Source organism: Erpetoichthys calabaricus, chromosome 9 (assembly GCF_900747795.2).
Source record: "Erpetoichthys calabaricus chromosome 9, fErpCal1.3, whole genome shotgun sequence".
Taxonomy (NCBI): Eukaryota; Metazoa; Chordata; class Cladistia; order Polypteriformes; family Polypteridae; genus Erpetoichthys; species Erpetoichthys calabaricus.
Window position 1 is genome coordinate 194,177,639 of NC_041402.2, and position 26,460 is coordinate 194,204,098.

General features: G+C 45.4%; 1 protein-coding gene across 1 annotated transcript in view; it reads right to left on the bottom strand.

Annotated features, from left to right (window-relative positions):
* Positions 1–26,460, bottom strand: part of exd3 (exonuclease 3'-5' domain containing 3) — a 127,668-nt gene that overhangs the window by 82,248 nt on the left and 18,960 nt on the right. The window contains exons 5-12 of the mRNA XM_028808713.2: positions 23,654–23,707; positions 22,106–22,245; positions 15,020–15,123; positions 11,111–11,184; positions 9,914–9,952; positions 8,321–8,481; positions 5,392–5,548; positions 776–977 (exon numbers count right to left, since the gene is read on the bottom strand). Coding sequence (XP_028664546.2) covers positions 776–977; positions 5,392–5,548; positions 8,321–8,481; positions 9,914–9,952; positions 11,111–11,184; positions 15,020–15,123; positions 22,106–22,245; positions 23,654–23,707 — 931 coding nt within the window. The remainder of the gene's footprint in view (positions 1–775; positions 978–5,391; positions 5,549–8,320; positions 8,482–9,913; positions 9,953–11,110; positions 11,185–15,019; positions 15,124–22,105; positions 22,246–23,653; positions 23,708–26,460) is intronic.

Genomic DNA, 26,460 nt, shown 5'->3' on the forward strand with positions numbered 1-26,460 from the left:
CCAAAGGTGCATCGACAAAGTATTGAGCAAAGGCTGTGAATACTTATGGACATGGGATTTCTCTGTTTTTTTATTTTTAATAAATTTGCAAAAACCGCAAGTAAACTTTTTTCATGTTGTCATTATGGGGTGTTGTGTGTAGAATTCTGAGGAAAAAAATGAATTTAATCCATTTTGGAATAAGGCTGTAACATAACAAAATGTGGAAAAAGTGATGAAGCGCTGGGAATACTTTCTGGATGCACTGTACTTGTATTTGGCTCCCTAGAGCATTAAAGCCATTTCCTTGACAGCCTTTGGTGACCCTCTGGTCTGAAATGACGTCTATTTCAATAACTGCTTTTGTGTTCACGCTGAAAGGTGCTATATAGATCGCTGAAACTTTCACAGCAATAATTTACCGAACGTTCACCCCTACAGTCAGCCCCATTATCTGCACAAAACGGTCAGGTAGATGTGTCTTAGTATCTCAAGAAATCCCACCGCTGCCTCCTCCACGACCCTGTCTATTGCACACTTGCATATTTCCGCTCATCATGAAAGGCGCTATAAACAGCTTCAGATGCTTACTGCTCCCTTCAACTCTAATTAAGCTAGAGCTCCCTGGTCTTTCTGGTTGAAGACCTGACATCAACAGTTGTGATTCCCTAGGTGGGATCGGTAAGTGGGAGTTCACAGACCCTCAGGCGGCTGGGTGGTTTGTGTTTTTATCTAAATTTCCAGATCAGGTCCATTCAATGTAAATGAGTGGGTGTTGCCAAAGTGTCAGGAGTACCAAGTTTGGTGATGCTGGGATCCAGGAAGAGGCTTCGCATGAACCCCACGAGCTGCACCGTCTGCTCCCCCCGCTCCAGAGCCAGGAGGTCCAGCAGGTAGACGGCGTCTCGCACCGCCAGCTGGATCAGCGACACCCGCGGTCGGGACACGGAACCAAAGGACGGACGCCATTCCATATCCAGTCCCACCGTCGTGTCGGGCTAAAGAGAGAGAGAGAGAAAGACAAAAAAAAAGACCACCAGCATCAACCTGGGGACGGAACCCAAAGGAAGGTTAGGCAGCCCCCTGTGGGGTCAGACACAGACCACCCGTCACCCCCATATTTCAACTCCGGCCATCGGGACCAAACCTTACCTGGAAAAACGGCCCACAGTAAGTGGAGGGTGGCACACGGAAACAGGAGATTTCAAATGCACGAACAAACACAAAAGAAAATCCGACTACTGATGAAATGTATTGTGCGGGATTTGAAAATTAACGATGCGCATCAATACTCACTTCACGCTTTGAAGAAAACATCACGAAGGTGCTGCCCATTTCTCTGTACGCATTCTGCCAGCCTGCATGCCAAGAGGAATGCCAGCCAGCGATTTCCTCTTCTCCAGTCCAGCAGGACGTGTGCCGTACATTTGGCTTTTTAGACGTCCCCACAAATCACAAACCGGAGGCCACGGAGCGTCACCCGTTGCACGAAACGACGTGCCATCGAATAGCTGCCGGGCAGGCGGTACGCGAATTCCCCGTCCCATTCAAACCGCATGTCCCCTCGATTCTTCAGATGTGCAAAGTTTTGCAACCTCTGCGCAACAACATGTGCCAAGCCCAGCAACCCGCCAATCAGATGTGATCAGTAAGGGCCTGTGACACTAAACGTGTCACCTGGGGGCCGTGAAGCTTTTCCTGTGCCCGGTGAACGGAAATTCTGTTTGTTAATCTATCGGTTAATTCGAAAACGGGCTTCGTCCGACATCCACAACTTGTTCACGAAGTCGGCGTCCTCGATTACTGTTGACGTGACACGTGATCACGGGTTAGAGTTCCTGCAGTTTGTTGGGGTGGAACTTCAACTCCGTGAAGTATTGTGATGCGTGTTGTCACACGGTGTGGCAAGGGGCTCCTCATGATGGCAGATCGACTGGCCCTCAATATTCTCTGAAGACCACCTGGAGACTCCTAATTTTTGTAAGGCTGGACCTGTTTCTTCGAAATGGCGCGCCTGTGTTGGAATCACGTGAGTGGACGGGATGCCATTGTGACGTCCAAGTTCCCTTTGTCACCATTCTTATAAAAAGGCTGTCACAGCGGACGCGCACTCATGGCGCGGCACTCCACCGCTCCCATTATAACTGACAGCAAAGGGCTTCGAAAGGAGGTCGCGATGGTCCCAAATGACATTCGACGCCCCCCGGGTTCGCCAACACCAACTTCTAAAATTACCCATTTCCTTGTGCCACCCTGTATTTACAGCGAAAGGCACTATATGGATTATTTAAACGTTCAAACCAACAGCTTTCTGAATGCCCACCTCTAACATAACTGGGATTACTTATACAGTGGTGTGAAAAACTATTTGCCCCCTTCCTGATTTCTTATTCTTTTGCATGTTTGTCACACAAAATGTTTCTGATCATCAAACACATTGAACCATTAGTCAAATATAACACAAGTAAACACAAAATGCAGTTTGTAAATGGTGGTTTTTATTATTTAGGGAGAAAAAAAAATCCAAACCTACATGGTCCTGTGTGAAAAAGTAATTGCCCCCTGAACCTAATAACTGGTTGGGCCACCCTTAGCAGCAATAACTGCAATCAAGCGTTTGCGATAACTTGCAATGAGTCTTTTACAGCGCTCTGGAGGAATTTTGGCCACTCATCTTTGCAAAATTGTTGTAATTCAGCTTTATTTGAGGGTTTTCTAGCATGAACCGCCTTTTTAAGGTCATGCCATAGCATCTCAATTGGATTCAGGTCAGGACTTTGACTAGGCCACTCCAAAGTCTTCATTTTGTTTTTCTTCAGCCATTCAGAGGTGGATTTGCTGGTGTGTTTTGGGTCATTGTCCTGTTGCAGCACCCAAGATTGCTTCAGCTTGAGTTGACGAACAGATGGCCGGACATTCTCCTTCAGGATTTTTTGGTAGACAGTAGAATTCATGGTTCCATCTATCACAGCAAGCCTTCCAGGTCTGAAGCAGCAAAACAACCCCAGACCATCACACTACCACCACCATACTTTACTGTTGGTATGATGTTCTTTTTCTGAAATGCTGTTGTTCCTTTTACGCCAGATGTAACGGGACATTTGCCTTCCAAAAAGTTCAACTTTTGACTCATCAGTCCACAAGGTATTTTCCCAAAAGTCTTGGCAATCATTGAGATGTTTCTTAGCAAAATTGAGACGAGCCCTAATGTTCTTTTTGCTTAACAGTGGTTTGCGTCTTGGAAATCTGCCATGCAGGCCGTTTTTGCCCAGTCTCTTTCTTATGGTGGAGTCGTGAACACTGACCTTAATTGAGGCAAGTGAGGCCTGCAGTTCTTTAGACGTTGTCCTGGGGTCTTTTGTGACCTCTTGGATGAGTCGTCTCTGCGCTCTTGGGGTAATTTTGGTCGGCCGGCCACTCCTGGGAAGGTTCACCACTGTTCCATGTTTTTGCCATTTGTGGATAATGGCTCTCACTGTGGTTCGCTGGAGTCCCAAAGCTTTAGAAATGGCTTTATAACCTTTACCAGACTGATAGATCTCAATTACTTCTGTTCTCATTTGTTCCTGAATTTCTTTGGATCTTGGCCTGATGTCTAGCTTTTGAGGTGCTTTTGGTCTACTTCTCTGTGTCAGGCAGCTCCTATTTAAGTGATTTCTTGATTGAAACAGGTGTGGCAGTAATCAGGCCTGGGGGTGGCTACGGAAATTGAACTCAGGTGTGATGCACCACAGTTAGGTTATTTTTTAACAAGGGGGCAATTACTTTTTCACACAGGGCCATGTAGGTTTGGATTTTTTTTCTCCCTAAATAATAAAAACCATCATTTAAAAACTGCATTCTGTGTTTACTTGTGTTATATTTGACTAATGGTTAAATGTGTTTGATGATCAGAAACATTTTGTGTGACAAACATGCAAAAGAATAAGAAATCAGGAAGGGGGCAAATAGTTTTTCACACCACTGTAAGTAGGGCTTACCATGGAACATACTTCAAGAAATCCCACCGCTGCCTCCCTCACCGTATTGCCAAAAGTATTGGGACGCCTGCCATTACACACATGCATGAACTTTAATGACATCCCGTTCTTAATATGGAGTCGGCCCACCCTTTACCCCTCTGACAGCTTCAACTCTTCTAGGGTGCAGCAGTGGGTTTTGGGGAATTTGTGACCAGGAGAGTATTGGTGAGGTCAGACGCAGATGTTGGACGAGAAGGCCTGGCGGTCTCCGCTCCGATTCATCCCAAAGTTGAGGTCAGGGCTCTGTGCAGCCCACCCCAAACTCGCTCCTCCATTTCTTTACAGACCCGGCTGTGCCCACTGGTGCAGTCATGTTACCATCCCCAAACTTAAAATTGTCCCAAATGGCTTCGTATGCTGAAGCGTTAAGAGCTCCTTTCACTGGAACTAAGGGGGCCAAGCCCAACCCCTGAAAAACAATAATCGCCCCTGCACCAAATTTTATGCTTGACCCATTCCCATGGCGACCGCCAAAGCCAAACTCGTCCACTCTGGAGGACACGTCTGCAGTGCTCTCAAGTCCAGTGACGTCTGGTGGGCTTTACATTGCACTTGGTGCTGTCAGGCTTGGCTGCAGCTGCTCAGCTATGGAGACCCCATTTATTCCTTGAAGTTCTCTCTCTCTCTACGCTGCACTGTTCTGGAGCTTTTGGGGGTCTGTAGCTATGGACTTGGCATGTGCTGTCCCAGCTCTGTGACCGAGTCCCTGCTGTTCCCAATGGCTCCTACTTTTGTTATAAGACCACTAACGGCTGACTGTGGAATATTTAGTCACAAACGGACTTCTTGTACAGGTGGGCATCCTATGGCGGTGCCAGGCTTGAATTCACAGAGTCCCCGAGAGCGGCCCATTCCAGTCTGCATGCCGAGGTGCTCAATTTGATACACCCGAGGCCATGGAAGTGATTGGAACACCTGAGTTCAATGATTTGGAGGGGGGGGGTCCACAATACTTTTGGCAATAAAGGGTACCTGCACACTTCAGCTCTGGAAAACCAAATTGTATGTGGCCTTGAGGGGGCAAGTCACAAGCTGTGAGACTGAGGGGCAACATGCTTTGCCCACAGTGCAGGTGCTCCTGTCAAATCACATAATCCCACCAACATGTCCATCTTAAAACACAAATGAGAGGGGAGACGCAGACAATGTGTTCAATGACCAGAAGGGGGGGGCTTCAAAAATCAGGGGAAACGATTTAAATGAGCAAAGTGCACGTCTGAGTTTGTGGTGGGCCCGTCTGGACAAAAGTCCCAGCCCACATTTTTGATGCTAATAAATCACTGCATGTCAGTTAAAAGATCTGGCACCAGGGGGCAGCACTGCTTCACACTGCCAGAAATGACCCTGGGCGTCATGCCACGCCACGCCACGCACTTCACTTCCTACCCACCTTCAGCAGGACCTCCCGACATTCCTCCAGCCGAGCCGCCGTGTCCACTAAGTGCACGTCCCCCAGGGCAATAGGAAGCTGGTAATGGGTGTCCTCGCTCGTGCCAGCTTGGCGTCCCCAACTGTCCTCCGCCTTTAGCACACCAATGGCCTCTGACCTGAAGAGAAAGATGCACACTGGGTGAGCAGAGCTTGGCGGACCTCTGCGTTGAGCTGCTGACCCCGTGGACGGAGGCGCTAAACCACACTTGGTGGGGACGGGGTGGGGGGTTTTATGGGCATTGGGCTCCGAGTTCCCATTTGGAGGAAATGAGGCTAATTAGCCCAAATGAGCTGACCGGGAGACAAATGAAGTCCATTTGTCAAAGGCAATGACCACCGCTCTCAGCAGATGGCTTTATTTTTATACATGAAAGAGCAAAGACTCCGCATGACCCCCGACCCCAAATTCTAGAGATGTCAAAAAAAAGAAAAAGAAAAAGAAAAAAATCTCCAAAAACAAATTCCCAGCCAAACTGGGCACACTGCCTGCCAAGCATCGACCCAGCAGGCTCAGGAGATGGTGGGGCTGGACACATGGCAGAGACCACCGGTAAACCCCAAAATGGCTTGGCTTTAGGGATTCTGTTTAACCTGACAAACTGGCTTGACAAACAAATCAAATGTGTGGCACCGCATCACCCAAATGGCATTGCTGTCTGAGGGGGCTGACGAGTGCATGTCAGGTAGGGGGGGCACTGCTGTGCATTGGCGTAAAGTCGGGAGGACATCGCCTCCTGCTGGTCGTCCCACCTGCATTTCCCTTGAATATTCAGCAGGAGCTTGACATTGAAGGGACTTTTCTAAAACTGCATTAGTAGACTGGCATCCCATCCAGGGTTGGCTCCTGTACAACATGGAGGGGGGGACTGGATGGATTACTGAAACCCCTTGTCCATCCTTCCAGCCAGCCGTTTTCCAAAGCCACTTTATCCTGAGCTGAGTTGCAAGAGAAGCTGGCAGCTATTGGGGCACAAGGCAGGAACAACTGCTGGAGTGGGCACAGAGACACGCATCAAGGGGGCAATTTAGCATCGCCAATTCACCCAATCTGCATGTCTTTGGACTGTGGGAGGAAAAACCCACCTGGACGCAAAGAAATTATGAGGGGCTCCAGTCAGTGATGCTGCCTCACCGAGTCACAGATTCAAACCCCACTCCGGTCACCACCTTGGTTAAATGGTGACTAAATTGACCTGGTGGAGAGAGAGTGCCCACCGAAGGACTGGTGGCCCATCTAGGACTGGATCTGCATTGCGCTTATTCCTGCCAAGACAATCTATGACTCTCCATGACCCCAAATAGAGCAGGTAGGTTAACGGAAGAGTCCAGCGGGTAAGAGCCACTAAGAAGGGTGCAAAGGTGTAAATGACGTGAAGTGCTGACACATTCAGCAGCTCCATGAGGTTTAGTGACAAAACCAGCAGCCCTCTCAAATTGGACGCCTCTCTCAAAAGATGCCAAGTGATCCTGCGCTCCCTGGGAAAATTCTTTGCAAATAACAACCCTGGCACTGAGCTCAGGGCAAAATCAAATCGTGGATGGCAGCCCGTGACAGGGCAGACTCCTATGCAGTGCCAGCTTAAGAGATGCCACCTGGCTTACACACGGGAACAAGCAAACTCTAATTGGGCAGGGAGCGGGTGGCAGTGCTGAACACTGCGCCAACCTGAAGGAAATGTAAAATCATCAGTGTGCTTGGGAGGAAAGGCGCTATAAAAAAAAAAAGCAGACTGCTTCAGAGCTATCCATTGTTGCTCCCTGTGTGCTGTAGAGGGCGCCATATAAGAGTGATAGATAGATAGATAGATAGATAGATAGATAGATAGATAGATAGATAGATAGATAGATAGATAGATAGATAGATAGATAGATAGATAGATAGATAGGGCACTATATGATAGATAGATAGATAGATAGATAGATAGATAGATAGATAGATAGATAGATAGATAGATAGATAGATAGAAGGCACTATATGATAGATAGATAGATAGATAGATAGATAGATAGATAGATAGATAGATAGATAGATAGATAGATAGATAGATAGATGAAAGGCACTATATGATAGATAGATAGATAGATAGATAGATAGATAGATAGATAGATAGATAGATAGATAGATAGATAGATAGATAGATAGATAGATCCCAATGGGAAATTCACAATGTGGCTGAATGTCAAAATCTGCCCTGTAAAGGCACCATAAAAACAAACTTATTTTACATAAATGTATATTATATATATTATATACATTTCACATTCATACTGTATATACTATAAACACAGACATATTTATATATATATATATATATATATATATATATATATATATATATATATATATATATATATATATATATATATATACATATATATATATACAGTTTGTGTATATTTATGTGTATATATAAAATAATAATATGTATTTATGTATGTATGTGTGCATAAATAAATAAATAAATACATAAATACATATATACACACACACCCCTACATACATATGCTGTGTTATATATAAATACATAAACGCTAGTTAGTGTATACAAACACATATTGAACTAAAGTCTCACACAAACAGGCTGGCACAGTGGTGCCCTCTCCAATGCGCATAAATGAAGTGGCAGGTGTTATTTTCTCTATGCCAAGTATTCTATGCTTAGAACTGACAGTCCAAGGACAGTGCCAGCTGCGCCAGGTGGTCCACCTACATCACTGGGTGATGACCAAACTGAGCAAAGCGCTGCCAGTATGCATGTGGCTCAGTATCTGTGAGCATCACTGAGATGAGCAGAGGTGCCACTGGCGGGCGCTCCACTCTGGATTGAAGTGTAACATCTGACCATGAACACCAGTACGGGTACACAAACTGTGGTGAGGCATCTGACCTGGCCTGTGCGCCCTCCAGATAGTCATCCACACCCAGGGGCAGGAGCTCCTTGGGCACGGCGTAGCGAGATGCCCACCGAGCGGCCGTCCTCAGGTCACTGTTGCGCACCAGGAGGTGGATGAGCTGCTGCTGGAGGTCCTGGTCGTCACCCACGGTGCTCTGAAACACACAAACAGACTCTTCAGACGCCTGGCACTCCTCACGCCAACTTGTCGAGGGCGTTCACTGCTCTGCTGTATAAAGATGGGCTGATTGGATTCTCGGCGCCGCTATCTAAATCCTCTTAGTGCAAGCGTCACTGTGTCAACCGGGTGGACTATGAAAGATGCTATACATGGATGGATTACTTGAGTGTTACTCCTGCTCTACTATGTCATGCCCATAAAATGCAGCACTTCGCTCGTCCTGTCAGACCACTATAAAGAGTATAAACCAAAGACCACCTCAGAGTGGTAGAACATACTCTTATCTTACTTAGAGAGTTTCTTCAGGGGCAGTGGGGCCACTTAATCCTTCTAGAGAATTCTAGGCTGACAGCGGGTAGCAAGATACAGGACAGGTGACCCCTCGTATGTTTTACACTAGGACTGTGGCACAGGACTGCAGGGTCATCCTCGGGCCAGAGGGAGGCCATCTAGAGGGAGTGGACCCTGGTGACAGCTTAAGAGCTCCTTCTGGCCAGATGACCAATGGGGAGAGGTGTAAGAGCTCAACTGGCAGGCGACAGAATGACTAGAGGGAAGCTGGTGTGCCCACAGGGGTCCGCTCATCTGGGATTCTTAATTTTTTCTGTCTTTCCCTGGATGTTTCCATTACTCCCACTCTTCATCTTTAAATGTGTTGTTGCTTTGGTCAGGCAAGGCCCAAGAGTGCCCCTAGTGGGTCACAGTTGGCATTACTGGTAGGACCTCAGGCAGCCCTCTGGGAGGATCCTACTTTTTTAATGGGGACAATTGGTCTTACTGTTGTGACTCACACTTTGGCAGGTACTATGTAAACAGGCTGCTGTCCCACCCCACTGACTTCACCATTTTCATATACGTCATGCCAGCCCCCGATGCCCATCCACATATAATGGCCACACCATCCCATACACCACCTCCAGACAGGAAGCCCTGGCACTCTGCCTTCTCTGTGACATGGCAGGAGAGCCCATCAGCTTATCAAGCCACTTCTGTCCAAGGTCCCAAATGGGGTCTGACCACTGGTGGACATCCAAATAACAAACGGCAGCTGCTGCCTGGCAGATGTGCTGCCAATTAAAGTGCTTGAGATTAGGAATTCTGCCCTCAAGGGGGCGCCTTCCACCCTGCCCCACTGCACAGAACCCGTCATACTGGCTGGGCAGGAATCCGGGCGAGTGACACGACAAGTGGATCAGGTGTGCAGGTGCCAACCAGTCAGCCAGAAACATGATGGGAACACATGCTAAGGGGGGCAGGCCAGATAAGGTTAAAACGGGCACGGCGGTCACAGAGCACACAACCCGGCATTCGAGCAACCATCAGTAAAAAGCATCAAGAATACGGAAGCAGCTCGACTTTGCATGGCACTCTATGAGCGGCTGCTTGCCATACTGAGTTGCACCTACCTGCACGTGGTCCTCCCAGTCCTCCTCAGACATGCTTTTCTAGAAAGAAGAGATAGGCATCAGTGAGAAGGGCACGTCGCGATCCGTCAATGTGAATTAACCCGCTCAACCTGTCCCCAACGCCCGAGTGAGCCAGATGTGTGCCGCCCGCCTGATTTCATCCACTTTGTGGGGGCAGAGTAGGAATGTCACATACCCGCGGGGCATCAGAACATCTCCTACCACACTGAAGGCAAGAATGCATGGAAGACACAAACTCTCTCTGCCGGTGTCTGTATCAGCTGCCCCTACAGACTGAGCCTGACATAATCCATAAATACACGAGACACACGGCGAGCAGCCGAGTGAAGCCGAGGGTGGAAAGAGTGGAGTCCCCCACCGAGAGGGCCACACGTCAACATTATATAGTGCCTTTCATAATTAATCGAGCACGATATTACACAGTGCCTTTCACTTATGCCTGGGTGTACATTTATTACATAATGACGTTTCTATCAATCTGTCTATGCTTCTCATTTATAGCGCCTTTCAAATCGATCAGCCATACTGCTGAACTAAAAGCACCTGAATGAAACACATGCACTCTTACACTGGGGGCACACGAAGAGACCCCCTCAGCCACAACTGAATAAATCACAAGTTATGCTATGCTGTGCTTACTATCCATCATCAAATTATATAGCGCTTTTTACTATCACATTATGGTGCCTTTATATCTAACACATGATGAAAGAAATGTATTATATAATATATTATACATAATAAAAGGCAATGCAAAGTTTTTCACAATATTATATAGTGCCTTTCATTTTGTATCTATAAAATATTAGCACATCCCTCATATCTAATTCTGTGACCACATTATAAATGGTGCCTTTCAAATGTCATTTATCACACTTTTATTATATATCTATCATACAGTACCTTTCACATCTATATTTAAATATTATACAGTACCTTTCACATCCATCTATTGTATAGTGCCTTTCATATGTATCTATCATATAGCGCCTTTCATATCTATCTATTATATAGCGCCTTTCATATCTATCTAATATATAGACCCTCCAAGATGCCCAATTATCACCTGCACCCAAACCAGCACCTTCACCTTCCACTCCACCCCCCCCACACACACACACCCCCTGGCAGGACCCCCGCAGCATGTTAAGGACACTGCACGCGCCAGGCTCCTACCTCCACAAAGCGTTTATACATGAGGAAGCTCAGTGATGCCAGGCGTCTCTGGGCCACGACGTTTGGGCAAAAGGCTGCAAAAAGAGAAGGGGTGCAGGTTAGCAGGTCTCACAGCATGGCACATCGAGATTCACAAGACCCCCACCCTCCCCTCAAAACCCCCTCTGCAGATCCAGCCGCTACAATTCTGTCACCAGTCTTTTGATCTCAAGTGTGTAAGAAAACGAAGAACATCTTCAGCCGCGGACATAAAAAGTGCCAAAGGGCACAAAACAAGACGAGAGTCGCCAAGTGGGAGTGATTCATGGGGCCGGTAGTGTGAAATGACACCCCCCCCTACACACACCCCCCACCTGGGGAGACAGCGGACCATCAGCACGTCTGCAGCAGGCCCGCTACAATGCTGACCAAACGGTGCCCCCTTCTGGCCAGAGATGGAAAGCCACTGGAGGTTTGGATGATGAAGCAGCTTGTGGGGCCCATGCCTCCAATATGCTCTTTAGGGCATGGCAAGATGCTATAAAACCACGGTTTTCAAACTGTGGTACGCGTACCACTGGTGGTACTTCAAGACATGCCAAGTGGTACTCGTGTGGTCCTTTATTTTCCACGATTCGATGTTGCTAGAATGCCAATACGTTGCATATAATCATATATAGTATAAGTATACTACTGTAAATGCGTGGAAGACTCCAAGTCGGCTTTTATTAGCGCGGGCACCCATTTCCTTAATTAGTTTAATATCACTTTAACGTCATAATTATAGTCATTATAGTGATTATAGTGACTATTTGTTCAAAACAACACGGGCATAAATTAACGATTCATTGACAGTGGTACTTCAGTTTACTGGTCCTCGCGGAGTGGTACTTGTTCAAAAAAGTTTGAAAACCGTGGCAATAAAACACCCAACAGTCCAAACTGTGCCAGGGTAGGGTGCCTCATACTCACCACAAAAGGCGCTATATATTTAAATATTAATCAGACCCCAAAGAAACCATGAAGTATGTGACATAAGGCAGCACAGACACAGAAGGAATACCATCAAAGGGTTAAACCAGCAAAGCACTTTATGGCGGAGTTTATCGTGAAAGGCACTATATACAGTAAAGCAATGCCTTAACAATGCAACAGTTTGTATTAATGCCATCTTCAATGCAAAGTGTGCCAACATGCAGTTAGCCCCCGCCAGCTTGGTGAGGGATGCCCCCAAATTCACTCCAGTAAAACAAACTGTCAGAATTTACCATGAAAGGCGCTATATAAAGCCTCTCTGCAGTACTTTAATGAAGCACAGTTTACAAGGTGGCGATAATACCAACTGCAATGCGGTGTCTGCCAAGCATCAAGCCAAGTCTGAGATGCCAGCTTGACGATGGTCATGCCCCCCCCCCCCACCCCAAATTCAACTCTAGTACAACACTTTTGGTTGGACTTTATCGTGAAAGACGCTATATAAAGCTTTTCCACAGTGCTTTTAGGGTTTGTGATAATGCCAACTGCCAAGCAATGTGTGCCAACATGCCAAATGTGAAATAGAAAAGCACAAAGTCAGGGGCCTGCCGTTAGCTTGGTAAGGGTCTCGTGTTAGGGGTGCCCCCCCAAATGAATCCAAGTAAAGCACTTCATGCTGGGGCTATCATGAAAGGTGCTATATGACTCCTTTCTGTAGTGCTTTAATTATGCACAATATAAAGTTTGTGATGCCAACACACCACTCTGAGATGAAACACCAGATTGAGTGTGAGGGGTACCCTGAAAACACACTGTGTTGGACCCTTATGGTGAAAGGCGCTATATAATGCCTTTCTTCAGCGCTTTAATTATGCACCATATAATGCAATGCAATGCACTGCGCGCCGAAACATGGCCACCTAGGTGAGGGGTCTGCCACCTTGGGGAGGGTGGTGTATGAGGGATGCGCCCAAGGGGGCCCATTGTTCACATTTCTTGGTACTTTTCAATTTCATGGCTTTATAGAAAGGGGGTCCACTGATAGTGTTGGGTTCCTGCACCCTGGGTTCAAGACCACCCGCGCCCCCCATCGCTGTGGATTCTGCACAGCCCCTTGTCTTGTCTTTGTGGTTCTCACTGCCACATTCCAAAAGCCCACACTGGCCCTGTGAAGGGCTGGCACCTCACTTGTGCCCGGTGGTGCCAGGTTCGAGTCCGCCCTCACTTGTTCTTCTGATGTACAACTCCTGGCGGCACACATACTGTACTATAGGTGCTTACTGTCAAAGGCGCTATATGAGGTTCCACCGGGTCATTGGCTGCCTGGAAGGGTGAAGGCTTGCCAGCTCGTCCTCGGCCAGTTATTAATGAAGCTGCGTTTTATATAGCGCCTTGACAGGAATATCAGAGAGTGAAAGACTGCCAGCCATAATGCATGGCATGAAACTTCCGTAGCATGTGAACATCAGAGAGAGCAGCCACTCTGTCGAGGGCTTCCGGCCCACTCGCCCACCCACCCATCCACAGCCCGGTCTATTTTGCTAGCCCACCTTCAGACCTAAGCGCTGCTCCTTTCTTCACTTGTGACAAGTAAAGCAGGACATCCAGGGTGGCATGTGATGTTACCAGTAAAGAGCGACTGGCAGCTCAGTGCCTACTGTAAAGAGAGACCTCTGGGGATCCAAATCTGAGACATTCTTCAGTGGGACGCCAAAAATCAAAATGCAATTAAGCAAAAGTGTGTCAAAAATTTGCATAAAATTCATAAATATGCAAAAATGCAAATCCCGGGTACTACTCCAGATTTTTTGCACTTTTGATGAAGTGAGTGACTTTTAAAGTGAGCGTGTGGCTGTCTGGGCCCCACCATAGACTGGCACCCGCCTTGTACCCGCTGTAGCCCCCCCACATGAAATGCATGGAGCTGGTTAGGGAATTCCATATGCTAATAATTCTGCAGGGTGTGATAAAGTGTCCTTCGTCAACCCCTGCCATCTTGGATTAGAATAAGGGCACTGCTATGAGTGGAGTGGCATCTAAAGGAGCCTGGCATCAGGAATTGCATCTGCTTGTAAAAACCTTTTACTCCAGTACCCCCAAAATTTGGGAGGCCAGTTGGCCAACCAGGGTGGACAAATAAGAAAACTGGGGGGCACGAGGGGAGAACATGCAAAGTGTCCAATGGTGTGTGGGGGGGGGGGGGGTACTAGAGGGCAGCATTGGGGTCTTCTATATTATATATAGACTCCGGCTGTATACAGGGGTGGGCATCGGCTACTGGTTCTTAAAAGAATTAAGATGGCACTCTGAGTGGCATGGGGCACTAGATGGAATGCCAGGGCTTCCAAATGCCCCCAACAGTGGTGCCAGGCAGTGAACTTGAAGTTGGGAGGTCAGTCAGCTGCTGTGAGAGTTACAATGGAAGAAGAGAAGAAGATGGACATAGTAAGTCTGGGAGTGGGACAGCCAGCCTGCCAACTGCCAGACTTGACCCACTTGTGTAAGGAGGTCCAGAAAGGCAGCAGAGTTTTGTTGTCCATTCGTTTTTTTTCTGCTGCTCCTTCTGTTCATTTTAGACTTGGGGATGGCCGAAGAGCGCCCCCTAATGTCAACGATGCACACACACATGTCCAAAGGCATGACTTACTCTACAAGAATGACCTTTTACTTATAAACTTAATATAACAAACTGACACCCACTTAATCCAAGGGCGCTAGGTGGCTGGAAAGCCAGGAGGGGGTGACAGTGTGGCTCAAGGCCAGTTTGAAGACTTCATTCAATTCTTTGTCTCCTCTGAAATGCTATTATGTTACATAAACATGTCCTACGATCACAGAAACGTACTTGCCATGTCATCCCACACATACTCCGTGTTTCGGTTGCCATCAACCCGCCACCCGATTAATGACAAAGAAAAAGAAAAAAAAAAAAAAAAAACCCCACTGGCGTCTGACCTGCGTCCACCTTGAGGCGCTCCATGAGGCGGAACACCTGCTTCCTCAGCACGCTGGGGTTTAGGCGGCTTGTCTTCAGGGATGAGGAAGACCCGGGATACTGGCTGTAAGACAAAGACACACATCGGGGGGGTCAAGGGGGCTTCAGCTGGCAAAGGCGCTATATAAGAAGACCCAAGAGAGATGGCCGCATTACCCCTCAGTGTAACGTGCCACATAACGGCGACTGCTTGCTTCTCACAGGACTTTAAAAGCCCTCACCATGAAAGGCACCATGAAGTACTTAGGGACTGCACCTATTATGGAGACAGCGGACAGCTTTTCCCAAAAATCACACTGTGACGGCACTCACCGTGACACCTGCTATACTAACGGAGTGTTTAGGGCATTGCAGGGGTGTTTGGCATGGAAGGCGCTATATTACAGGGTCCAAGAGACAGCAGCAACATCACTGTGATGGGCCACCCAAATGACTCTGCCTGCTTTTCACAGTGCCTGGTCTGTGCTCTCTACCAAAGGCGCCGCCCCCTTCCTAACATATGATGGCAGGTATCTGACAATCCAAGGCGCTATATTACACACCACTGAAAAGTACCGAGCGCCTACGCTCATTACACACTCCATTCGTTGAAAATAAATCTGTGACCACGTGCATCATTATAGTTGATGTAAAATAAATTCTAAAGTCTACAGAACATTTTATGACATTGCTTAAGGTGAAAGGCGCTATATAATAAGATCTATTCACTGCACTCCCTATGCAATGAGAAATCAAGAAAAATGACACGTTTAACTGTCTAACAATAAAACAATAAATAAAGATAATAAATAAGAGAAAATAAGTAAATATTAATAAATAAATAAAATAGAAAATAAGAAAATAATAAATAATAAAATTAATAAATAAAAATAAAGTAAATAAATATTAATAAATAAACAATAAAAAAATAAATAAAATAGAAAATAAATAATTAAAATATTAATAAATAAAAAATAAAAATAAATTAATAAAAAAATAAAATAAATAAATAAATAAATATTAATAAATAAAAAATAATAAATAAATATTAATAAATAAAATAAACAAACAAATAAATAAATAAAATAGAAAATCTTCTTCTTTTGGCTGCTCCTGTTAGGGGTTGCCACAGCGGATCATCCAAAATTGTTGTCTGCATATTGATTTGGAAAAATCTTTATTTAAGTAAAATAAATATTAATAAATAAAAAATAAATAAAAAAAGTAAATAAATAAATGTTAATAAAAAATTAATTAAATATTAATATATAAAAAAATAACTAAATAAAATATTAATAAATAAAAATAAATTATTAATAAACAAAAAATTACTAAATAAAAAATAAATAAATAAAATAAATATTAGTTAGCCAATAAAACTTGTCATTTGCTTGACTTCTCATTGCATCCATAATGGCTAACAGGATACAACACCCTACTACTGCTCTCCCAATGTAAAGCATCATTGTACTAATGTACTTCGACATGTGGCACACAATGAAAGGCGCTATATTAAATAAACCCAGTTGAAAAGCTGGGGGACAGCTAAGGGCTCCAGTAAATGTAATTACCCGCCGAGGCAGGGGATGGCGCTGTTCTCTGATCCTCTCTCTCTCTCTCTCTCTGCAGACCGGGTGACTGACGAGCTCCAACCACTGACATCATCACTGGTGTCCGTACTCCCAGACCCGCCCACACCCACCATCATCCTTCATAAACCGGCAGATCAGTTACCTGCTTCAGTGCTATATTTACCATAACAATAATAAGAAGAATTCTTTACATTTATAGAGCGCTTTTTCACACTGTTGGTGGGCAATCACAAATGTGCAGCGCCCACCTGGATGATGTGATGGCAGCAATTTACTACACACTGACCACACATGAGCTGATGAGGCAGTGAAGTGGTGTGTGTGTGAGAGAGAGAGAGAGAGAGAAAGAGAGAGAGAGAGAGAGAGAGAGAGGATGATGAGGGGGGCCAGAATAACCAGGTCATGGTGGGCAATTTATCTTTACTAAAGGATACCCAGGGATCTTTTACGTCCACCACCTCGGTTTGATGTCTCCTCCAAAGGACGGTGACATTTTTATACAGCAGTACCCCCTTGTCACCGCATTGAGATCCTAACAGAGAGAGCACAGGGTAAGCGCCCCCTGCTGGCCTCACCAAAACGTCTTCCAGCAGCCACCCAAGTTTTTCCCAGATGGTCTCCCATCCAAGTCGTGGCCGGGCCTAAACCTGCTGAGCTTCAGGTGGGTGAGGAGTGCAGGTGGTACGTATGGCTGCCACATAACTGAACAGTCTGAGAATGACGCCAGTGTTGGTTTTGACAAAGTTTGGTGATTCAGTGTTTTTAGATCTTTCTGTCAAATGTTTCTCTGGTAGACTGAAGAAGAATGACAAGCAGTTCAAAAGTTTCAAAGCAAACTTTGTGAAAATTAATATTTGTGTCTCAAAACTAACTATCTACAGTATATACAGTGGGTATAAAAAGAAACCCCCCCCCCCCCCCCCTTCGAAATATTCCCATCTTTTTTTGCTTTACAGCCTTAAATGAAAACACACAAACTAATATTTCTTCCCAGCTTTACTTAATCAATTCAATCTCTAACATCCAAGTGAAAGATATCACAGCTACAATTCAGAAGAATTTTAAAAAATCAAATACAAGAAATCCTGAGATGAATAAAGGATCACCAAACTCAATCAGGTGTCAGTGCCCACCATTCCCATTGCAGTTACTGGCTGTGATCAATTGTAATCCATGTGATTAGTGAAGCTGTTCCTGGAGCATTCATTCCCTTGCTTGGTAGTGCCACTAACAGCACACAACTGACTATGGGTGGCAGGCCACTTTCAAAAGACATAAGGCAGGAGATGGAGACCAAAAAATCTCAAAAGCTTCATCAATCCCAAGGAGCTCAGTAAAGTCCATCATAAAGAAGTCTTTGGTACTACTAGGACCTTCCCTGAATCCTCCAAACGGGATGAAAGAGCAAGGAGGAAACTGGTAAGAGAGGCTACCGAGAGGCCAATGGCCACTTTGAAGGAGTTCCAGGATTTGATGGCAAAGAGTGGTCATTAATGGTGTGCATGTGACAACAATTTCACAAGCGCTCCACCATTGTTGCTTGTTCGGCAGGGTCGCACTTCTCAAGAAAGGCCACATTAAGGCTCGTTTGAGCTTTGCCAGAATGCACCTTGAAGATTCTGATGCCAAGTGGAAAAAGGTCTTCTGGTCAGATGAGCCCAAAATCAAACTATCTGGCCTCAATACCAAACGGTACACCAATGCAGCTCACCATCCACAACACACCATACCAACAGTAAAGCATTGAGGGGGCAGCATCCTGTGGTGGGGGGCCTGGGGCTCTCGTTAGGGTACAAGGAAAAATGGATGGGGCAAAATACTGTCAAATTCAAAGGAAAACCTGCTACCCTCTGCCAGAATGTTCACCTTTCAACACAACAATGACCTGAAGCACACAGCAAAATGGACCACACAGGGGCTGAAGGAGAAAAAAGTGAATGTCCTGGTGTGGCCAGTCACAGCCCAGAGCTACATACATCCATCCATCATCCAACCCGCTATACCCTAATTACAGCATCACGGGGGGTCTGCTGGAGCCAATCTCCACCAACACAGGGCACAAGTCAGGAAATAAATCGCGGGCAGGGCGCCAGCCCACCGCAGGGCACACACACTCACACACCAGGGACAATTTAGAATCGCCAATGCACCTAACCTGAATGTCTTTGAACTGTGGGTGGAAACACACGCAGACACGGGGAGAACATGCAAACTCCACACAGGGATGACACAGGAAGCAAACCCAGGTCACCTTACTGCGAGGCAGCAGCGCTACCCACTGCGCCACTGTGCCACCCTCAAACCTAAATCCCATTGAAAATCTGTGGAAAGATCTGAAGATAGCAGACCACCAACACTCACCATCTAATGTGACCGAACTTGAACAGTTAAACTGTAAAGAAGAGTGGGTGGCAAATATTACACAATCTAGGTGTGCAAAGATGATAGAGAAGACTCAAAGCTGTCATTAACTCTTTCAGGGCTGATGTCGACTTTTGTCAAAATTCAGGAGTAGAGGAGGGTAATCGGCTGTAAACTGCAACAGAACTCGTCCTTATGTTTTAGTTTGACTCTCTTTGCTAGAAGGAAAGTTACATAACTTTGTTGATTTAACCTTGATTCGCTACACGTGCATGAGTAGCAAAGAGCAAACAACCTCTAAAATGGAACTGACATCTGGTGAGAGACCAAATCGAACGTGCAAAGTTTCGTTGAATCGGACTCTGACTTGTCAGACTCTGAGTTTGATGCAAGTTAATCTGGAGATCAAAAACAAAAGTGAGGTACCAGCATCATCTGATCGGTCCCCAGGTGATCGCGGTGCTGAACACTTTCGTGTAGCTGATGCGCTTACAGCAGCGTTCACCTGGGAGGACCACCACTTATGATGACAAGAGGAACAAACCAGATTGTGTCACACTGCGACCATCACCGCCACCCACTTGCTGTGCGAAGACAGCTGGGCCACCGTGCATTCCTGCTGACCATTGAGGTGCCCCCAATGCAGCCACTGCTGCCAGAGATGCCGAACATGCGCCAACAGCACCCACAGCACATAGCAACAGACGTTTTATGTTGACTTAAGTGTGAAATCATTGCTCTGTGTGCTTTTCAGAAAACTGTGTTATTTGGAAAAAAATATTCAGCCCTCAAAGACTTAAAGCAAATCTGAGGATTTCTTGTTTTTTGATTTTTTATCATTTTTCTGAACTGTAGCTGTGAGATCTTTCATTTGGATGTTAGAGGATGCATTGAGTAAGTAAAGCTGGGAAGAATATTAGTTTGTGTGTTTACATTGAAGGGTGTAAAACAAAACGGGAATATTTTGAAGGGGGGTTCTCTTCTATACCCACTGTATAATTATATTTGTATTATATATATATATATATATATATATATATATATATATATATATATACACACACACACACATATACATATATATACATACATACATATATGGAAGAAAAGGTCTGTGATACGGTTTGCATATTTGCAGCTGGAGATCCACAAAGGGAGAAAAATTAATCACGTATCATAAAGTAGTTTTTTCCCTGAGCTTTCAACCTCTACCAGGGGACTTCATCAGAGGATAATGCTTAGACCTACAAGAATTAAAGGCAATATATAGCAACACATTAAGTGGGGGGGGGGGGGGGGGGGTAGAGGTGACTATGGTCGGTATGATCAATATATATACACATACATATATACACACATATATATACACACACATACATATATATATATATATATATATATATATATATATATATGTAATTAGAGTGTATATACAGGGTGGCCCACCTCCACCGAGACAACTCCCATCTGGTCTGCCACCAGATAGGAGGCCGCAGTCGTGTCTGAAATGGGCACAGAGATGTATTGGTACACAAGGACATCTCATTCCGGGTCTTCTCTAAATGTCAGTACCTCATTTGATTATTTTTGCTCTTCATCACGTGACGCAGTTGTCTCAGAGGAGGTGGACCACCCAGTATAACCATGAAAGGAGCCCTGTAAGTTAGCAGCCTTCTCTAGGGTGGTGTGCTCTCTCTACAGAAGGCACCACATACACGACAACGTTTGATTTCTGAAGCCTTCAGGCCCACGGCTCACTATGAAAGGCACTATATTATTTATGCCTGTCATTGTGACATTTACTGTTACCAAGCATATTTAAATGTTGGCCAACAGAGCTCTGAGGACCGTCATTTGACAAATAAGTCACAATAATGTGGGGTCACCATTTAACATGGGTGGGGGGGGCTGCTATGCTGTCCAAGAATGGGACCCTGACTCATGGTGCATAGCAGGAACGTGGAAGGACAGCGCTTCATATTCACATATGATTGAATAATGGGACTTGAATACAGACCATAATATAGGAGCAAGTGGACAATGACAAAACACTACCAGGCGTGACAATGTGCATTTTATCACCGCCCCGGAGCCAAGCCCCCTGTCACAGACAGCTCCATAATGAGCACACAAGGAGTATGAAGACGGCAGACACTCCATGACTGGTGCATTCTGGGTACTGTAGTCCTTACTCAACATCACATAAGTGAAAGGCACTTTATAATAGATAGATAGATAGATAGATAGATAGATAGATAGATAGATAGATAGATAGATAGATAGATAGATAGATAGGGCGCTATATAATTGATTGTTAGACAGGTCTATACATGGTCATAGTTATATGTACATGTAACAGACAGATGTGAAGAACCAGGGCGCACACAGATATACTGAAATATGAACAGATGTGAAAGGTGATGGCCTGATATATGAAAGGCACTATATTATTTATGCCTGTCAATGTGACATTTACTGTACATCTACTTCTTTACACAACACCCATCCATTTCTTTTAGTTTTCAGATTGGAGCCCTGGGAGGTGAAGTGACCTTCTGGGGGTCACACTGGTGTCAGAAGTGGAATTTGAACACAAAGTCCAAAGCCTTAACCACTACACCGCGCTGAGCGTCTGTGACACTGTTCAGGTTCATTTCACCACAGTGTATTTTGGGATGACGTTTGCCGTGAAAGGCGTTACGTACAGCAAGATGGTCCCTGGGATGACTGCAATGTCACTGCCGGTGACGAGGCTGCTCACTTTTCACAGCAGTTCCCCCTATCCCCAAAAGGCTCATTCCGGAAGGCGGCCTCAAATCAGCAGCCCACCATTCGCCTCGTCGTCTGGACGTGAAAACTCGGCAGTAATTGAAACCATCAGGAGCGCACGAGCGGGCGGGTGGGCACACACTCGAGGGTTTATCGACAACAGACGAACGGCAGACAGCTACCGTAAGGCATGCGTGGGACTCTCTGAAAGAAAATACCCAAAGTCCGGAAAAACTGACCACCCAGGATGAGCCGACCAGCTCTCGCTAACCCGATCTCGAGGATGGCCGCAGCCACACATTGATTATCGGGGTCCAGAGGGGGTACCCCTGCAGACAGACCCACCTGTAAAGTGATTCCGAGTCGAAGTCCCGAGCACACCAGGAGTCGAGAAGCCTCAGTAGGTGGCGCTGCAAGTCCACGGAGTGCGACACAAACGTCTCTGCCAGCTGCAGCTTGTCCATCAAGATAAGGGGGACACAAACCTGAAAGCAAACGACAGTAAGGATGTGAGCACCATGCCCGGGGTACCCAACTCCGGCACTCTGGGATACCACGGATGACTACAAGTTGCACACAAAAATGAGGGACACTCTTAATAGTTAAGGGGTCACTGAGAAAGGCACTACATTAAATAGGGTGTGCTAAGGAAACAGAGTGTAGGGCAGGAACTTTCTTTAAGGTCAACGGGCAGTGCCCACTCGCCAGCCGTGAAGCAGTGAGGTGTGGACTGGCTGGGCAAACTGACCTGCTGGTGCCAGGTCTCTACCAAGCACATTTAAATGTAGGCTAAAAGAGCTCTGAGGACCGTCATTTGACAAATAAGTCACAATAATGAGGGGTCACCATTTAAAAACTGGGCTGCTATGCTGTCCAAGAATGGGACCCTGACTCATGGTGCATAGCAGGGACATGGAAGGACAGCGCTTCATATTCACATATGACTGCATAATGGGACTTGAATACAGACCATAATATAGGAGCAAGTGGACAATGACAAAACACTGCCAGGTGTGACAATGTGCATTTTATCACCGCCCTGGAGCCAAGCCCTCTGTCACAGACAGCTCCATAATGAGCACACAAGGAGTATGAAGACGGCAGGCACTCCACGACTGGTGCATTCTGGGTACCGTAGTCCTTACTCAACATCACATTAAGTAAAAGGCACTATATAATAGATAGAGAGATAGATAGATGTGCAAGGTGCAATATGATAGATAGATAGATAGATAGATAGATAGATAGATAGATAGATAGATAGATAGATAGATAGATAGATAGATAGATAGATAGATAGATAGATAGATAGATAGATAGATATGAAAGGCACTATATAATTGATTGTTAGACAGGTCTATACATGGCCATAGTTATATGTACATGTAATTGACAGATGTGAAGAACTGGGGCGCACATAGATATACTGAAATATGAACAGATGTGAAAGGTGATGGCCTGATATGTGAAAGGCGCTATATAACAGACAGTGCTTTACATAACCCAGACAGACTGACGTGAAAGGTGCTCCATAACTAATGACCAGGAGTAACGCACTGAGCTCCCAGTCCTGTTCAGTTCCAGTTTGTTTTTTTCTGTGATATCTGCACGTCGTCTCCCACACGTGACAAGAAGAGAAAAGCCGCTATCCCTCGAAGGGTTAAACTAGTGGGGTGGGCTGGGGATGCAAAAAATCTCCAACAGCACCGCCTGGAGTTCTGTGGAAAAATCAGCCTTGTGCTGAAGGGGCTAATCAGTGTCTGAATGAACTTGAACACCAAGAGAGTGAAGGCGGATGGGTGGTCACATGTGGCGGTGGTTCACAAGGTGAAGTAAACTGACACGGGCAACACGGTGTATTTTAAATGACCGCCTGGACCTGCAAAGACTCACCTTTTCCATTTCGAGCTCCGATTGCAGATTCAACTTCACACTGAAAAGCACAACCTGAAAAGAAAAGAGAAAAGACAGAAGGGTCAGTAGGCAACAGGACAGGGGGTGCCCACACACACAATGGCACCCCAGGGTGCCCACACAGATCTGCCTGTACCACGAATGACTTGAGCACCAAATCCAACAGACGTGTACATTTCACCAGATTGTCAAATGCCAACAGGAGTTCATGGCAGCGGGGGTTACAACTGGCATTCGTGAGCTGTAGTGATGACTGTCAGTGTGGAACTCATACTGGATCAAACCAACCTGCATAAGCATTACTGTCATTGTTACTCATCAGGGTGATATCTTTATCCAACATTTCAGACAAAATTTTTGACATTTCTTTGTTTTTTCCAAATGGAGCTCAGGCTCTTGCTCAGAGTCACACAGTGTCAGTGGTGGGCTCTGAACCTGCATCCTTCACCACTACAAAGCTGTGGTGATGCAGCCATCCCGGTCTGCAGGTTTGGTGCCTTCATCCAGCACATCTTAAAAAAAATACAACAGCACAATTATTTTTTAACATTTCACCATGTGAGCGGTGGCAGGGTCACCCGGTATGCCCAAGGTGGGCTATGCACCTTTGTGGCTTGCAGTTCAACAACTTGGCCTCTAGAGGACACACTTCTCACAGCCAAAGGTGACACGTCAGGGACTGCCAGTTTTTGTCAATATTAACGAATATCAAGGGTCTGGGACATTCAAGGGGAGTGCAAGTACTGAAAATGCTGGACCCCTTCTGTTATTGGAATCTTATATATTTTTCTCAAAATGTTATAACACTGGCTGGATAAGACGCTAACCACGGAGTCACTGCTCCTCAGAAAACGTTACACACACATACATACATACATATAAATATATATGCATATACAGACATATACAGTACATATTAAAATCTATATAGATATATATTTTACATAGATTGGATATGTATGTATTACATACATACATATATACACAGTCATATGAAAAAGTTTGGGAACCCCTCTTAATTCTTTGGATTTTTGTTTCTCATTGGCTGAACTTCCTTTTAATATCTGACGTGCCTTATGGACACAGTAGGATTTCAGCAGTGATATTAAATTTATTGGATTAACAGATAATATGCAATATGCATCATAACAAAATTAGACGGGTGCATAAATGTGGGCCCCCCAACAGAGATATGACATCAATACTTAGTTGATCCTCCTTTTGGCCTCTAGATGCTGTCCTCCTATAGCCTCTGATGAGTGCCTGGATTCTGGATAGAGGTATTGTTGACCATTCTTCATACCAAATCTCTCCAGTTCAGTTCAATATGATGGACAGCCTGCTTCAAATCATCCCATAGATTTTCGATGATATTCAAGTCAGGGGACTGTGACGGCCATTCCAGAACATTGTACTTCTCCCTCTGCATGAATGGCTTTGTAGATTCCAACTGTGTTTAGGGTCATTGTCTTGTTGGAATATCCAACCCCTGCGTAACTTAAACTTTGTGACTGATACTTGAACATTATCCTGAAGAATTTGTTGATATTGGGTTGAATTCATCCGACCCTCGACTCTAACAAGGACCCCAGTCCCTGAACTGGCCACACAGCCCCACAGCATGATGGAACCTCCACCAAATGTGACAGTAGGTAGCAGGTGTTCTTCTTCCGCCATGCAAAGTGCTTTTGTTCTGACCAAATAACTAAATTTGTGTCTCATCAGTCCAAAGCACTTTGTTCCAAAATGAATCTGACTTGTCTAAATGAGCATTGGCATACAACAAGCGACTCTGTTTGTGGTGTGAGTGCAGAAAGGGCTTCTTTCTCGTCACCCTGCCATACAGATGTTCTTTGTGCAAATTGCGCTGAATTATAGAACGATGTACAGATACACCATCTGCAGCAAGATGTTCTTGCAGGTCTTTGGAGGTGATCTGTGGGTTGTCTGTCACCATTCTCACAATCCTGCTCATATGCCGCTCCTGTATTTTTTCTTCGTCTGCCAGACCTCATGGGTTTAACAGAAACTGTGCCTGTGGCCTTCCATTTCCTGACTTCATTCCTTACAGATGTAACTGACAGTTTAAACCTCTGAGATGGCTTTTTGTAGCCTTCCCCTAAACCAGGAGACTCAACAATCTTTGTTTTCAGATCTTTGGAGAGTTGCTTTGAGGATCCCATGCTGTCACTCTTCAGAGGAGAGTCAAAGGGAAGGAAGCACAACTTGTAATTGACCACCTTAAATACCTTTATATCTCATGATTGGACACACCTGTCTATGAAGTTCAAGGCTTAACGAGCTCATCAACCAATCAGCATTGAGCAGTGACAGGCATTCAAATCAGCACAATGACAAGGGGACCCACATTTTTGCACAGCCAGTTTTTCACATTTGATTTAATTTCATACAACTAAATACTGCATAACTACAAATCTTTGTTCAGAAAACACCGCAGGACTCAGATGTTCCTAGGAAATGAAAGACATACCACTGGTATCTTTTTTGTTGAAAGGAGAGTCAATTATTATGCAGGCTGAGAGGGGTTTACAAACTTTTTCATATGACTGTGTATATTATACATATTCATACATGCACGTCAGAGGATCACCTTCTAGGCTCATATGAAGTAAGCAATACCAGGCCAGGACATGAGGGGGCATCGTCACTAACAGCATCACCTGTTCTTTCATCTGCAGCGGCAAAATGACATCCAGTGAGGGCAACTGACTCCGCCCCTTCCAGTTAGACCACTGTATAAGCTCTGATATACCAGAGAGAGTCAA